General features: G+C 33.1%; 1 protein-coding gene across 1 annotated transcript in view; it reads right to left on the reverse strand.

Moving 5' to 3' along the window:
- The window catches only part of LOC133188472 (autophagy-related protein 9A-like), a 58,963-nt gene that overhangs the window by 3,214 nt on the left and 40,975 nt on the right, over window positions 1-14,774 (reverse strand). The window contains exons 16-19 of the mRNA XM_061323916.1: window positions 5,227-5,361; window positions 4,408-4,596; window positions 2,442-2,540; window positions 858-924 (exon numbers count right to left, since the gene is read on the reverse strand). Of these exons, the coding sequence (XP_061179900.1) occupies window positions 858-924; window positions 2,442-2,540; window positions 4,408-4,596; window positions 5,227-5,361 (490 nt within the window). The remainder of the gene's footprint in view (window positions 1-857; window positions 925-2,441; window positions 2,541-4,407; window positions 4,597-5,226; window positions 5,362-14,774) is intronic.

Below are 14,774 nucleotides of genomic sequence, written 5' to 3' on the forward strand. Positions count from 1 at the left end.
TAAAAGACTCACAAATTCATAGAATTTCTATCTGATCATCTAAATCAAAAACGGATGCACAGAATTGTGTATTGTATTGCATCCAGTAAATAAAGCATCTGATAAGAGACCACTTTAGTCGGCATCTAGATACACTGTGCTTGCAAGTCTGAACCAGGTTACTAAGGTTTTAAATATTCTGAAGAATGGACCTACTCTAAAAATTTTCACCTGTCACTTGATGCATTGAAAACAAGAGGCCCATGGGCCACAAATCTCAACTAATTCACATTGGCCTTGCAGCTCTGAGATTTTAAGATAACTTTTCCCTCCTTATTCCCATGAAAAATTTTTGGACTCAAATTGGAATGGAAACTATACATCATGAAATTCTATCCTAAATTACCTAATGTTTTGTGTAATAATAAGAGCGCTAGATCATGCAGTTTAACTGAATGATTCTTATGTCTTTCTCATTCAAGAAATGGATACAGATTTCCATCTTCCCTAAAAATAAATTGTTCTGTATCATTGATATTTTGTAGTTATTGTACAGTTTCTGCTCATTTGCATAATGAAACTCCCACAAAAAGTGTTTTGTATTGCTGTTATTATCTGGTTGAATTCAAAGGATAACTCACTGGGTCATGTCAAAAGAATTCTTAGAATACACATTTGAAAGTAGGCAAGGATTGACATTACATACGGGTATTTAAAATGACATGTTTAATGAGTTTAATCCCCTCACCCGTTCCCTTACTATCTTAAAATGATAGTGAGGATGCTGAATCTCATAAACAATATCATATCTTGAGTTCTGCTTATAGATTTTCCAAAGAGCTAAGTTCTTAGATATGATGTACATAAAATACATTTACCTTGCTCTTTAACATCATTGATGAATAGACTGCATTCCTTTGGAGGCTTCCATTCTGGATTTGTTAACTGAAAAGACAAAAAAAATATCACACAGACCAGTGACGTTTAAGGTACATGTGGTAGATGTACGAGGGTTGTCCCAGAAAAACGCGAACATTTTCAATCTTTTGTTTCACTAATACTATAAAGTTAAAAATAGGCATACATCATAAACAACATTTTTTGAATAATGCCTAAAAAATTCAATAAAATATCTCTAACATTTTTCTCTCAGGTAAAGAATCGTACAAAATCACTGTCAGCACAATACTGATGACATCAAAACCTAGCTCATGGTGTTTGTGATTTTCTGGAATCATGTGTCTGATAAAGCTTGTCTTAAGCATAAATTTGACACTGTATTTTCTTTTAGTTACCAAATTTTCCATATCAAATATTAGCATTACCAAAAGATCACAGAATTAATTCTTTTTACAGATTATTTCCCAACCCTGATCATTAACCTACATTGAAACTGTTTGCATAGTTAAACGGCAGTCTTCATGTAGGGTGTGTTACGTCATGCTCCTGACTTTTCAGTTTGTCTTCACTTTTTACCAAAAGCCTCTTCCATCTAATAACCAATCGAACCATCCTTGAACCTCTTTAACTAGGTATAAACCTGAGACATATGTTTGTTTATTTCCATCGTTAACATTCTCTCTTCCTGTATGGACAGGAGTCATATCCTGCTCAATACAGCACTGCTTGATAATTTGGTGCTCTGCATTGTCGCCCAACGTCACTATTTTTGACTATATCAAACTAAAAGTCTTTTGACATTTAATGTCATACTTTTGTCATTTATGAGTACTTCAGATTATAGAGTATTTATGACGGTAAATTTTGTCACATTAGATTTTCATATTGCCTGGTAATAAAGAAAACGTCACTAACAATACTTTTTTTAAAAGTCTAAAAATTGCCGTGCTCCAACCACTGATGTTTAATACCCTTTAAATGCTGATTTTACATGCATATGTTATTAAAGCCTCATAATATTTCGTCATAAGGCGTAATAAAAAAATATGTTTGTTTACGGTAACCCGACCGACCCTATATTTAATCGCCGACCCAGACTTTTTTTCATCGTAAAACCCGGAAGTCACTCGCCAGTCAGTTTAACTTTTACATGCATCTTAATCGGTCAAGAGTTTGAAATCAAAATTGAAAGCACTAGAAACAAAAAGCACCACACAATGGTAAAACTGTTTTGTATTTCAACCAATTCATGTAAATTTGTTTATAAAAAAAATCAATAAAATAAATAAAAACTCCTACCTACCGACCCTATTTTATTTCAGCATGTAACAGTAAACAAACATATTTTTTTGTTTGGCCTAATAAAGAAAATATCATTTTCCGACAATGCGCAAAAAATTATAAATTTTGGTAAAATAGTTTATGAAATTCAAAAAGTTTGTGTTTTTCTGGGACAACCCTTCTACATGTTCTACTTATTTCATTTTTGAATTTAAATATCAACTTTTATTTCATTTGAAGTCATATTAAACTTAAAACAAAGAAAGAATCAGAAAATTTACATGGAAATGCATCAGAGACATCTGTATTTTTCCCTCCTGTGATGGGCATTGCTCTGGAGTAAAAATGTTGGCTCCTACTGAGGTTTCGGGAGAATCCTCCTATGTAAAATAAAAAAATTACTGACATCAAGACAGTCAATTGCAGCAGTAGTTAGATCAACACACGTTCCAATTATTTAAGATCTAGGCATATTATTTGTAACTAATTGGCTACTAACAGTTCCTATTACACCTTAATCTCAAGATGTATATTCTTCAAAACCTCTAGATTTGTTAAAATGAAGGGTCAAACACTCTTTCAAGGGGAGATAAACAAAAATTAGTGAAAAATGGTGGCATCTTTCAAAATTCTTCTTTTCAAGAACTATTGGACCAAAAAATTGATACTAATTTGAAACCTTCACTACATAGTGTAGATTCCAATTTGTATAAATCATGCCTCCTGGGGTAGGGTGGGTCCACAATGGAGGATCAAAGATTTACAGAGGAATATATAAGAAAAAAATCTTTAAAAATCTTCTACTCAAAAATAGCAATGCTATGATTATCATTAATAGAGCCCCATCATAACACAAGAACCCTCCTGACCCTCCTGACACAATTTTAGAAGAGACATCCTTGCTTATTATAACCATGCACTTCCTTTTACTTAATACCCAGGAGTAGAGAAGATCTTCAAAGATATAATGCATCTTCGCTATATGAACAACAGAGCCCCACCCTTACACCAAAAACAATGACCCAAGGGCCATGAATTTCATAATTTTGGAAGAAGCATACTTTTTATCATAGCCATGCATTTAGTTTGGTCACTTAATGCCCAGAAACAGAGATTTCCAAAGAAATGATGCCTTTTCACTACATAATCAATAGAGCCCTGCCCTAACACCTCAACCCTTGACAGATGGGCTATGAAGTTCACAAATTTGAAAGAGGCACCCTTGCTTATTAAAGCCACTTTGTTTAATATTCAGGAACAGAGAAGAAGTTTTTTTTTTTTTAAAGAATTCATGCATTTTTACTATATGACCTAGCTATTCCAGTTAATGCCATTTTATCTAAAAATTGTAACCTACTGGATGGCACCCAGTAGCCATATTCATTCAAATTTGCTACGTGAAGTAAACAATGATATGAAAGTGAATATAATGGTTCTTTGCAATGACAATTGGAAGTAACTAATTAAGTAAGTAAGGTTTGTCTAATATATTATTTCACTTAAGGTACACAAAAATCATTTCATTAAAGATATTTTGATGAAAGTGTACTTCCAATAAATAGTATAGCTTATGCGATATTTTTCAGATATTCATTTAAATTCTAGAGTTAGCAAAGATTTAGTACTTTCTAACGATTTTTAACACAATTACTGATTTTTCATGAATAAACTGATTCTCTAGAGAGTAGCACAAATTTGCACAAATTTTTTTTATAAAATTTGTCTTCATCGGATTCGGAGACATATTTGTCATGTCGTGATTAAAGTACACAGAGTCCCGCTCAGGCTCTTTGACAACAGTGAGGGCTTCTAACTTTTATTACATTTTAAACAGTGAATATTGTACGAGTAATTTATTTATTGAATAAAAGTGATATTTTGTCACAGTGTGAAAGATTATCAGATTCACACTCAAGATTTTCCTTCCCTTGATGAAGAGTGTTGTAAAAAATACTTCCTAGCCTGTTATAAGATAGAGAGATCACGACAGAGAATAAATCTGCCAAGTTTCTTCAAATATGTTGTGAAAACCATGTTTACAATGTTTTCAATCAAACAGTCAATGAGCTATGATGTCTCAAACACTCAACCATGATGTCAAAGCCCATGACACAGTGTTACAAAAAGACAGAGGCAAAGAGAAAATCAAAGTAAAATGTAATAAACAGAAAATTCAATATTTTTAATTATTGTTAAATAAAATTATTCAAAATATTGCATATCCTTTATATACCAAATGATGCCTACCCCATTGTCTGGTTTATTGTCTTTCTTTCGAACATCAAGCTGTGCAAATGAACAAACATCCCCCACACCCACCACATCCACTGTGAAGTTACGGAAAAAGTCAACTATCTCCATGGACTTGTGACGCAAGGAAAAACAAAGCACCAAAGGTGTCAAAAGAGGACTTAATAGTTCTTCAAAGAGATATACCTGAAAAGAAAATCAATTCACTAAAGTACAGTAATACATACAATATAAGAAGCCCTTTGAACATTACAAATGAAACACCTTGAATAATCTAATTCCCTTCCAAGTATAAAGTTTGCTGATGATATACTATGTACATGTATACATGTATAGTGTTACACACAGTCTATAATGTGCATTTCCACCATGTGACAGGGAATATTCATTAACTATACCACTCTCTACCATCAGCTCATACATTCACCTCTGACATTGGCTCCTGTATATCACAGTGTTAAGCAAAAGAAACAGTGTGATTGTTTTAATTCATAATAATTATATTCCTGCACTAATGTTTGTCTTATAAGGTATATATCTACTAAGTAGATCTAGAACTATTAGTTAAATTTGTTTTTTACTTAATGTCAAAAATCTTGACGTGGGCCCATTGCAGAGGTGTCCAAGAGAGGAATGAACAACAACTCTGCAAGGGAGATTGGAGCTATACATCTACTTTACTTATCTACTGAGTTTGAGCTAATTGCATAATTGTTTCACAATGTAAGGAAAAGTATCACAAAAAATCAATCTTAAGAAATTCAGAGATCAGAAATTGCTGTTCCATATTTAAAATCAAACAAAAATTCAACTTACAACTTTGTATTGAAAATAAATGGAGAATTCATTGCGAACTCTAGAGGTATGGGCATTTCCAGTCCAATCTGGTGGCATGTAGTGGACATGTGCTAGGATGCTTCTCATCAAGATTTCTGGGCAGTACACTAAATGCTGAAATGAAAATACACTTGTACATTAAACAAATGACATTGCATCTCAATTGAATGCATGCATTACAAGAGTTTCAAAAATAAAGAATTAACTAGAAATATGTCCATAGGACATGAATGCCCCGCCGAGGGTATATTAGTAATGCAACATTTTAACACAAATTGAGAAAAGTGAGGTCAAGGTCAAAGGAAAGGTCAAGGTGAAAAAATATTGATGCAGTTGAATAGCTTACATCAGTATGTATCAGCATATGAAGTTTGACACTAATTTAAGAAAAGTGAGGTCAAGGTCAAAGGAAAGATCAAGGTCCAAAATTGTTGATGCAGTTGAAAAGGTTACATCAGTATGTATTAGCATACGAAGTTTGATAATAATATTATGAATGGTTTCTTTAAAACTGAGCTAAACACTAATTTAAGAAAAGTGAGGTCAAGGTCAAAGGAAAGGTCAAGGTAAAAAAAAATATTGATGCAGTTGAATACCTCTCATCAGTATGTATCAGCATATGAAGTTTGACACTAATTTAAGAAAAGTGAGGTCAAGGTCAAAGGAAAGGTCAAGGTAAAAAAATGTTGATGCAGTCAAATAGTTCTCATCAGTATGAATCAGCATATGAAGTTTGATAACACTATCTTGAGTGGTATCTTTAAAACTGAGCTAAAACTTATTTAAGAAAAGTGAGGTCAAGGTCAAAGGAAAGGTCAAGGTCAAAAAATGTTGATGCTGTTGCATAGCTCTCATCAATATCTATCAGCATATGAAGTTTTATAAAAATATCTTGGATAGTTTCTTTGAAACTGAGCTTTGAACAGAGCTAAACGCAAAGTGTGATGGAAGGACAGACGGAAGGACGGAAGACGGACATGACAAACACTATATGCCCCGGCCATGAATATGGCCGGGGCATAAAAATGAGATTTTCTTAAAATAATTAATCAATTGTGAAGACCATATAATATAAACTGTCTTAAAAAATAAATGTACATGTAAAGACTCTTTTAAACTATAGGCAATCAAGGAACACATACATGTAGCTTGCCTTAATAAGTACGCAGGTGAGTTAAGGCTAGGTATAGGCATTTCTATGCAAATAATCTAATTAAAATGCCTAAGGACTTTATTTATTATACAGAAAAGTTAAAACTTATTGTCTAATACATACGAGGGTTGTTCGGAAAGTTCGTGGACTTCTGTCATATCTTTTTTATTTAATGTCATATGTCATCCAAATTTGGTAGAAATATTTTAACAATAAATTTAAATGATTTGTATTAAATTTTTCAACAATATCATGATTTATTTAAAACTTATCCAGAATTAAAAACTGCAAAAATTGGATCGCGGCGCAGGTCAAAATTTAGTAATTTATAAACAATACATTAAATAATGTCGGTAGTCATCTTCTCTGTAAAATGGAGCAAAAACGAAAAAATCCTAGACGGTTTAATTAACAACTGTTACATCGATTCTTATTCCAAATGTTGGCTAAATATTTTGCTTCGGTAAAAAGAAATCAATTTGAGAAGATAGGTAGTCCTCATTGAAAACGACAAAAACGATGACATAGAACGTCACGGAGCAGCAGATAACAGTGCAGTTGTGTGTTATACTCGGGGAAAATCCTGAATAATCGCTAAAAATGTTGCAGGAATCAGAAAATATGCCACATGTGCATGTGTGTGTAAATGGTATGGTAGAGGCGGTATTTGAGTGACAGGGACTCTGTATCGGACGAGGACAATCTGTGAAGAAACGGTTTAACTGTAAAAATCTGAACGAAAACTTGTAAAAGTCGGGACGTCATGGAAAGAGTAGGCGCTTCAGAGTTGCTGATCATGTGAAAGCACAGTTAAGTGGTAAAAGAAATTAAACATTTACAAAGGAAATAGAAAACGAGAACAATTGTTAGAAAAATAAATGTCAAGTGATTGAAAAAGGTTTTTAATACGTGGGTATTAGACTATAATGTGTGAATGTATAGGGATAGAATTTTTAAGAAACTCTTGACGCTATGTTTTTGACGTTACATTGCTTTTAAGTGTGCACCGTGGTTACAAAACATGTTGATTTTAAAATGAAGTAAATTAATTTCTATCAAATCGAATGGAATGAAATTTCACAGATCAACAAAACAAATATTTTTACACATGATATTGTGCTTATTTTATATTTCTTGGAAGTAGTATAACAAAGATTGACATCGTCCACGAACTTTTCGAACAACCCTCGTACTTGGTACCCACGACATGAGATAGCCAGTACACATTATGACGTCATATTATGACGTCATTGCTCTTTACTACTCAATATTATAACGGATATCAACAAAAATGCTTCGGCGCAAGGGCATGCTATATTTTATTTAACTGAAACAAGATATATTTAGAAGCAAAATATTCCAAAGTTTGCTGGTATTGCTGCACAAATATCAACAGCTCTGTTGTATAATTTCTATTTGTAAAGTTGTAAGTTGAATAAGGGTAAAAATGTACAGTCCGGTATAAGTTTCATCAAATTCCAATCAAATGAGAAAATGCCTTGGATTTGTGCAGCAGTTTTATTAATCTATAGAATATTCTTCTTAGCACTATTGAATTTTTATGTAAAAATAAATATGGTAATCCCTTGCGCTGAAGCTGTTTCGTTGGTGTGTTTTATTACCTCCAGTAGGTAAGATCAATGACGTCATAATATGACGTCATAATGTGTACTGGCTATAACATATCGTGGGTTATAAGTATGCATAAGAAAATAAATCAATGCTTTCTCTGAATAATAAATATACCTCTTATGCGTTTTATTAGCTCATTTGCATAGAAACGCCTATACCTAGCCTTAATTCACATGCGTATCTTTAATGACAAAAGGCCCATAGGCCTTAAGGTCAAGATCTAGTAAATGACTTTAGACTAAACTTTTTGGTGCTAGATCCATTATGACGTCATAATTGATTTTAACGTTTAACTTTCTTTTTCCTGTATTTTACGGCTCTAAAAGAATTATGTAGAAAATAAAGTATTTTCATGGAATTCAATTTGAAATCATGTGAAAAATAATCCCGATACCTATATTCAATTTAATATTATTTTAAAGAAGAGGCCAACAACATACAAATTATTGTTTTCTAAGAGACTGTAGGCAATCTGGATACATTTCCTTTGTCTGATATGGAAAAAAACTCTCGTATTCATGTCTGGTTTTCTTAATTTGTCATTGAAAATGACAGTTTAAAATATGATTTTTCGTCTTTTTCATCTACAAATTATGCCCCAAAACACCTTATTTGACCAAGCTAAGGTTATAAAGCATAATTAAAGGAATTTATATCTCAAATTTGAAAAATCTGTAGGCACCTTTCATTTGCTAGATCTTGACCTTAAAACAACAACTGAGTATCAACAGTTACTCATGAAGAATTTGGTACCTCAGTACATACAGTCTTCCAAGGGATGTGCTTTTAGTGGAGGGCTAGCTTTGTAGCTCTCTGCTGACTGTAATGCACAAATTATCTTGATGGTTAGATGTCCAAAAGTACTGTATATTCCTTATTTTATCCGAGTATTTAATTAAGTGAAATGACTCAAAGACATCAAATTGGAAGAACATGAATCTGGAGTTGGACATTTGATCTACAGTTTTTACAGGTTTTTCAGCCAAAAAAAAAAGAAAAGAAAGTGAATCATTTTATTTAGCAGGTGTTAATTTTCGCAATAATATGTGATGATAAATTCCTGACAGAATGAAGGACACTGTCTCTGAACAAGAAGCTGTTTTACAACTTTACAAGACAGAGTGAGATGGACAGACATACTGACTAAAGACCTTCGATTCAAAATTTTACAGAAGCCTTTGGCACACTTTGGCACAGGTTATCTAGAGGACAAAGTGATAGAAGAAAGGTAGTGGATCAAAATAACTATGAGAGACACTGACCCAACATGAATTAATGAATGAGAGGCCCATACCATGATTTTCTTGATATGAGCAACTAAGCCCTTCCTAGGACTGGAACTCTGGATCCAGATAAAATGAATATTACTTATGTACACATCTTAGGTCTAACTTGAAGCTTGAACTTTGAGTCCAAAATGACATTAATCAAATTAACACTTTTGGTTAGGGCTGGGTATCAGTTGGGAATTCCGTATTGTGATATATTGCCATATTTTGAACTGTATTGCGATATGTTTTGCAATATTTTTAATAACAATTAAAATGCTCTTGTCTTATTTTATTTAGCTCCATTTATAAGCAGAATGTATAAATCTTTTATAAATACATTGAAACAAAAAAGTTCTAGTTGATTTCACTAAGTTCGGCAACGAAATGCAACCATACAACAGAAACCTATACCGTTTAGTACTGTTTGGCATGATTGAAAACATTTCCAACATCTCAAATTTTGTAATTAATACTTTTAAAATCTAAAGCCCAAGCATTTTGCCGGTATATCGGTACTGGAAAAACGTATCGCAATACTGTATTTTTGGTTAACGAATTGCATATACCGGAATATCAATATTATTGGTAAAGCACTAACAGCTCATTATACTGCAATCATTGTAGCATAATGAAGTCCATCAGTAAAGAAGCTAGATGAAATGAATTTTCAGTATGTGACTAAATAACTCATCTTAGCACATGAATTCTGGAATAACACCACTGGAAGCAGGGGTCATAAATTCAAAAATTTTGGTAAAATGCCCATTATAATCATGCAAACAGTTTACCTGCTGGAATCCCATAGTAAGCAGGGACATTCCCAAGGGCCTGAACACTGGATTCATTGGTAAAGACTCCATAATTTTTGCAAAGAATTAATTTATCATTATTATCCATACATATTTGCCTAGATGTCCTGATGTGAATTTTTTTACAAGTATATAAAGCATTTTCAATTTTTATTATTTATTTTTATGGCTTAATATTTACATTTGCAAATGTTTTCTTTTATAAAACACTATTTAAGCAACACATATCTATAACTGTACAAACGCAAGTTTCTCATGTCATAAGTGTTCGAAGTCATTTCTCAGTGATGTCATAAAGGGTCGACGCGCATTCAATGGATCAAACTTGTGCAGTTCGGTTTTGAAAAATAAATTATTAATATTCATGAGTTAAAGATTATCCTCAGGAAAATACACTCTATATATTATAAATAAGTCACAAATGTAAATATAAGTAATAATCTAATGGGATATAAAAACAAGAGGTCCAGAGCCTTGAATCGCTCTTCTGTACAACTTAACACTTCTATTTGAAGCTTCTAAGTATCCTGTATAATTAGATAAAGCCTAGAAATTCCGAAAGTAGGTCATCATGACCTTCATTCTGGTTAAACACTCTGAGAACCCAAGATGAATCAACTGAAAAAGTTTGATGATTCAAAGCCCCTTATTATCTTAAATATTAAGATATAGCCATGAGGTTCCAAAGGTAGGTCAAAGTAACCTACTTTTTTTTCTTCTGGTAAACAAACTCCAAGACCCCAAAATGCCTCAACTCACAAAGTTTGATGATTTTAAGTCTCTTTTTATTTGAAATATTTAGATATTGCCTTGAAATTCCAAAAGTAAGTCACTTCAACCCTCTTTTTAGTTGAAACATTCTGAGGACTCAAAATTCATCAATTGACAAAGTTTGATGATTCAAATCCAATAAATACCTAAAAAATAATTAAATATAGCCATAAAATTTCAAAACTAGTTTATGGTAACCTACTTTTTAGTTGATACACTCCGAGGACCCAAGATGCACCAACTGACAAAGTTTGATGATTCTAAGCCAATTTGTACCTGTTTATCAAAATATTATCATAAAATTCCAAGAGTAGGTCATGGTGACCTACATTTCAGTTGATGTGCTCTTAGGATCCACATTACATCAACTGACAAAGTTTGATTATTCTAAGCCAATTACCGGTAGTACCTGAAATATTTAATTAAAGCCATGAAATTTCAAAAGTAGGTCACCTTGACCTACTTTTCAGCTGACACACTCTGAGGACCAAAGATGCATCAACTGACAAAGTTTGATAATTCTAAATCAATTAGTAAATCTATCCATAAAACTTTAAAAATAAGTCATGCTGACCTACTTTTCAGTTGACATCTTTGAGGACTCAAGATGCATCAACTGATAAAGTTTGACGATCTTATTAGGCCTTAAAGTGTCCAAAATATGCCTCTAAAACAATTTGAAAAACAAATGCCTGCAAAATTCAAAAAGTAGGTCACAGTGACCTACTTTTTGATAAATATGTTTTAGGGCCCCAAGATTCATCAACTTACAAGTTTTGATGATTCTAAACCTCTCAGTATCTGAAATAATGACCTTAAATGTTTTAACAAAGATTAGTTATAAAATTCAAAAAGTAGGTCACGGTGACCTACTTTTCACTTGATGTACTCAGTGGACCCAAGATGCATCAACTGACAAAATTTGATGAACATAGGCCTTAAAGTGTCGAAAATATGCCTTTAAATCAATTTGAAAACAAATTCCTGCGAAATTCAAAAAGTAGGTCACCATGACCTACTTTTGAGTCAAGATGATATGAAGTCCTAAGATGCATTGACTGACAGGGTTTGTTGATCATGTTCCTTATAATAAGCAAAATATCAACTTTGAAGTGACCTCGAGACAACAATTTAGAGGATCCATAAACTGATAAATGAAGCTTTGTTACCCAATAGCAAGAAAAATAGTACAATTAAGATCAACAAAATAATTGATCTAGTATCTTTCTAATCTGTCCCCCATTTATCACTATTACCATGCAGACTTTTAACAAAATGTCTACATGTATATTATTACCTCTCACATTGGCCTCACTTGGCCTTTGAAGAACATTCAAGAAGATAAGTTATTTTTGTTTCATTTTTATTCATTATTATTTCCAAGTCTACCTGATTATTAAAATGATGAAAGTACTTTTTGTATTATACAATAAATGTTCTTGCATAATTCTCTTATTCTATTAACCTTTCAAATACATTATCTACAGTGATTAATAATCAAAAGTGAATGGCAAAGGGGAATAATTTCACTCAATAGAATACAAATTGCCAGGACCAGAACAGTTGACTAAATGGTCCAGATACTTAAAATTCTGGTAAAAATACCCTTGCTTATTAAAACTTTTACTCTGTTTGCTTCCAATACGCCCAGAAGCAGAGGAGATTTTCGAAGAAATAATGCATGTTTACTATTTAACACAACCCTACCCTAACCCTAACACCAGAACCCATGACCTTGGGTCATGAAAATTTACAAATTTGGAAGAGGTACCCTCATCATCATAACTATGCAATTAGTTGAATATTTTCAAAGAATTCACACATTTTCACTATATAATCAAATAGAGCCCCACCCCCACCCCCCATGAAACAACAGAACCCCTGGGACCACAAGTTTTAAAAGTTTTGTAAAAGCATCCTTGCTCATCATAACTATACACTTGTTTATTTGCTTTATAGCCAGGAGTAGAAAAAATATTTTGAAAGAAATTATGAATTTTCACTATATAATCAATAGAGTCCCCCCCCCTCCCTTCACCAGAACCCCTGACCCAGGGGCTATGAAATTCATGATTTTGGAAGAGGAAGCCATGCTCATCATAACATTATACTTAGTTAGTTTATTTCATACCCAGAGAAGATTTTCAAAGATTTAATGCATTTTCACTATATAAACAATAGAGCTCCGCCCTTACGCCAGAACCCCTGACCCAGGGGCCATGAAATTCACAATTTTGAAAGAGGCAGCTATGCTCATTGTAACTATATACTTAATTAATTCAATACCCATGAGCAGAGAAGATTTTCAAAGATTTAATGCATTTTCACTATAAAATCAAATAGAGCCCCGCCCTAACATCAGAACCCCTGACCCAGGGGCCATGAAATTCACAATTTTGAAAGAGGCAGCTATGCTCATCATAACTATATACTTAGTTAATTTATCTAATACCCATGAGCAGAGAAGAAGATTTTCAAAGATTTAATGCATTTTCACTATATAATCAAAAGAGCCCCACTCTAACACCAGAACCCCTGACCCAGGGGCCATGAAATTCACAACTTTGGAAGAGGCAGCTATGCTTATTATAACTATGTACATAATTAGTTTATTTCATATCCAGGAGCAGAGGAGAAGATTTTCAAAGATTTAATGCATTTTCACTATATAATCAATAGAGCCCCACTCTAACACCAGAACCCCTGACCCAGGGGCCATGAAATTCACAACTTTGGAAGAGGCAGCTATGCTCATCATAACTATGTACTTAGTTAATTTATTTAATACCCATGAGCAGAGAAAAAGATTTTCAAAGATATAATGCATTTTCACTATATAATCAATAGAACCCCGCCCTAAAACCAGAACCCCTGACCCAGGGGCCATGAAATTCACAATTTTGGAAGAGGCAGCCATGCTCATTATAACTATGTACATAATTAGTTTATTTCATATCCAGGAGCAGAGGAGAAGATTTTCAAAGATTTAATGCATTTTCACTATATAATCAATAGAGCCCCGCCCTAACACCAGAACCCCTGACCCAGGGGCCATAAAATTCACAATTTTGGAAGATGCAGCCAAAACAGATAGCAATAGCTCACCTGAGTGACTCAGGTGACCTAAAAACCCTCCCAGGCCCAAGGTGAATCAGGACCATGAAAATCATATTGAATTTCACTACTTTACATGGACATGATAGATAAAGAACATCTGTCAATACATTTAAAATGGTTGAGTCATTTCAGAATATATAAGAACAATTCACAAAGAATGAGTGGACTCATTACCCTATTTTGGATCTTTCTGCAAACCCTCTACCATGTTGTAGATGAAGTGAATCCAAAATATTTTACAAACATTGGTAAGATCTACATATACATGATTATAATGGGTAGAACATTTATGCAAAAACAATGCATTGGTGCCATGAATCAAAATTGAAGCAACGATACATTAGTGTTGCCATCCAAAATTTGACATGTACGCATAGTGGTTTTTAGGTCACCCAATCAATATTATAGGAGGTGGGGCTATCGATCGGTGTCAGTGTCAACATTTCTCTTTCTTAATTCTAATATGTGTATGGTATATTACAGCAATTTAAAAGATTTCTCTGGAAGATATTGTGAGGACACGTGAAAATATAAATATAACAGCATTTAATTTGCTAAATTCTGAAAATGGCAACCAAACACACGTGATTTTGATTGAGGTCACGTTTCAGAATACAATGTAATTGTTTTTTCAATTACACTCACAGCTGGACACCATGTGATGAACTGTAATATTTAAAAGGTCAATCAGAAACTCAAATCAAGGTAAACACAGTCATAACAATTGAAGCGACAAGTTTGTTTTGAACACATTTTTGTAAAATTAGGTAGTTG

Source organism: Saccostrea echinata, unplaced genomic scaffold (genome assembly GCF_033153115.1).
Source record: "Saccostrea echinata isolate AGI-Se365-2 ecotype Australia unplaced genomic scaffold, CSIRO_AGI_Sech_v1 ptg000016l, whole genome shotgun sequence".
Classification (NCBI taxonomy): domain Eukaryota; kingdom Metazoa; phylum Mollusca; class Bivalvia; order Ostreida; family Ostreidae; genus Saccostrea; species Saccostrea echinata.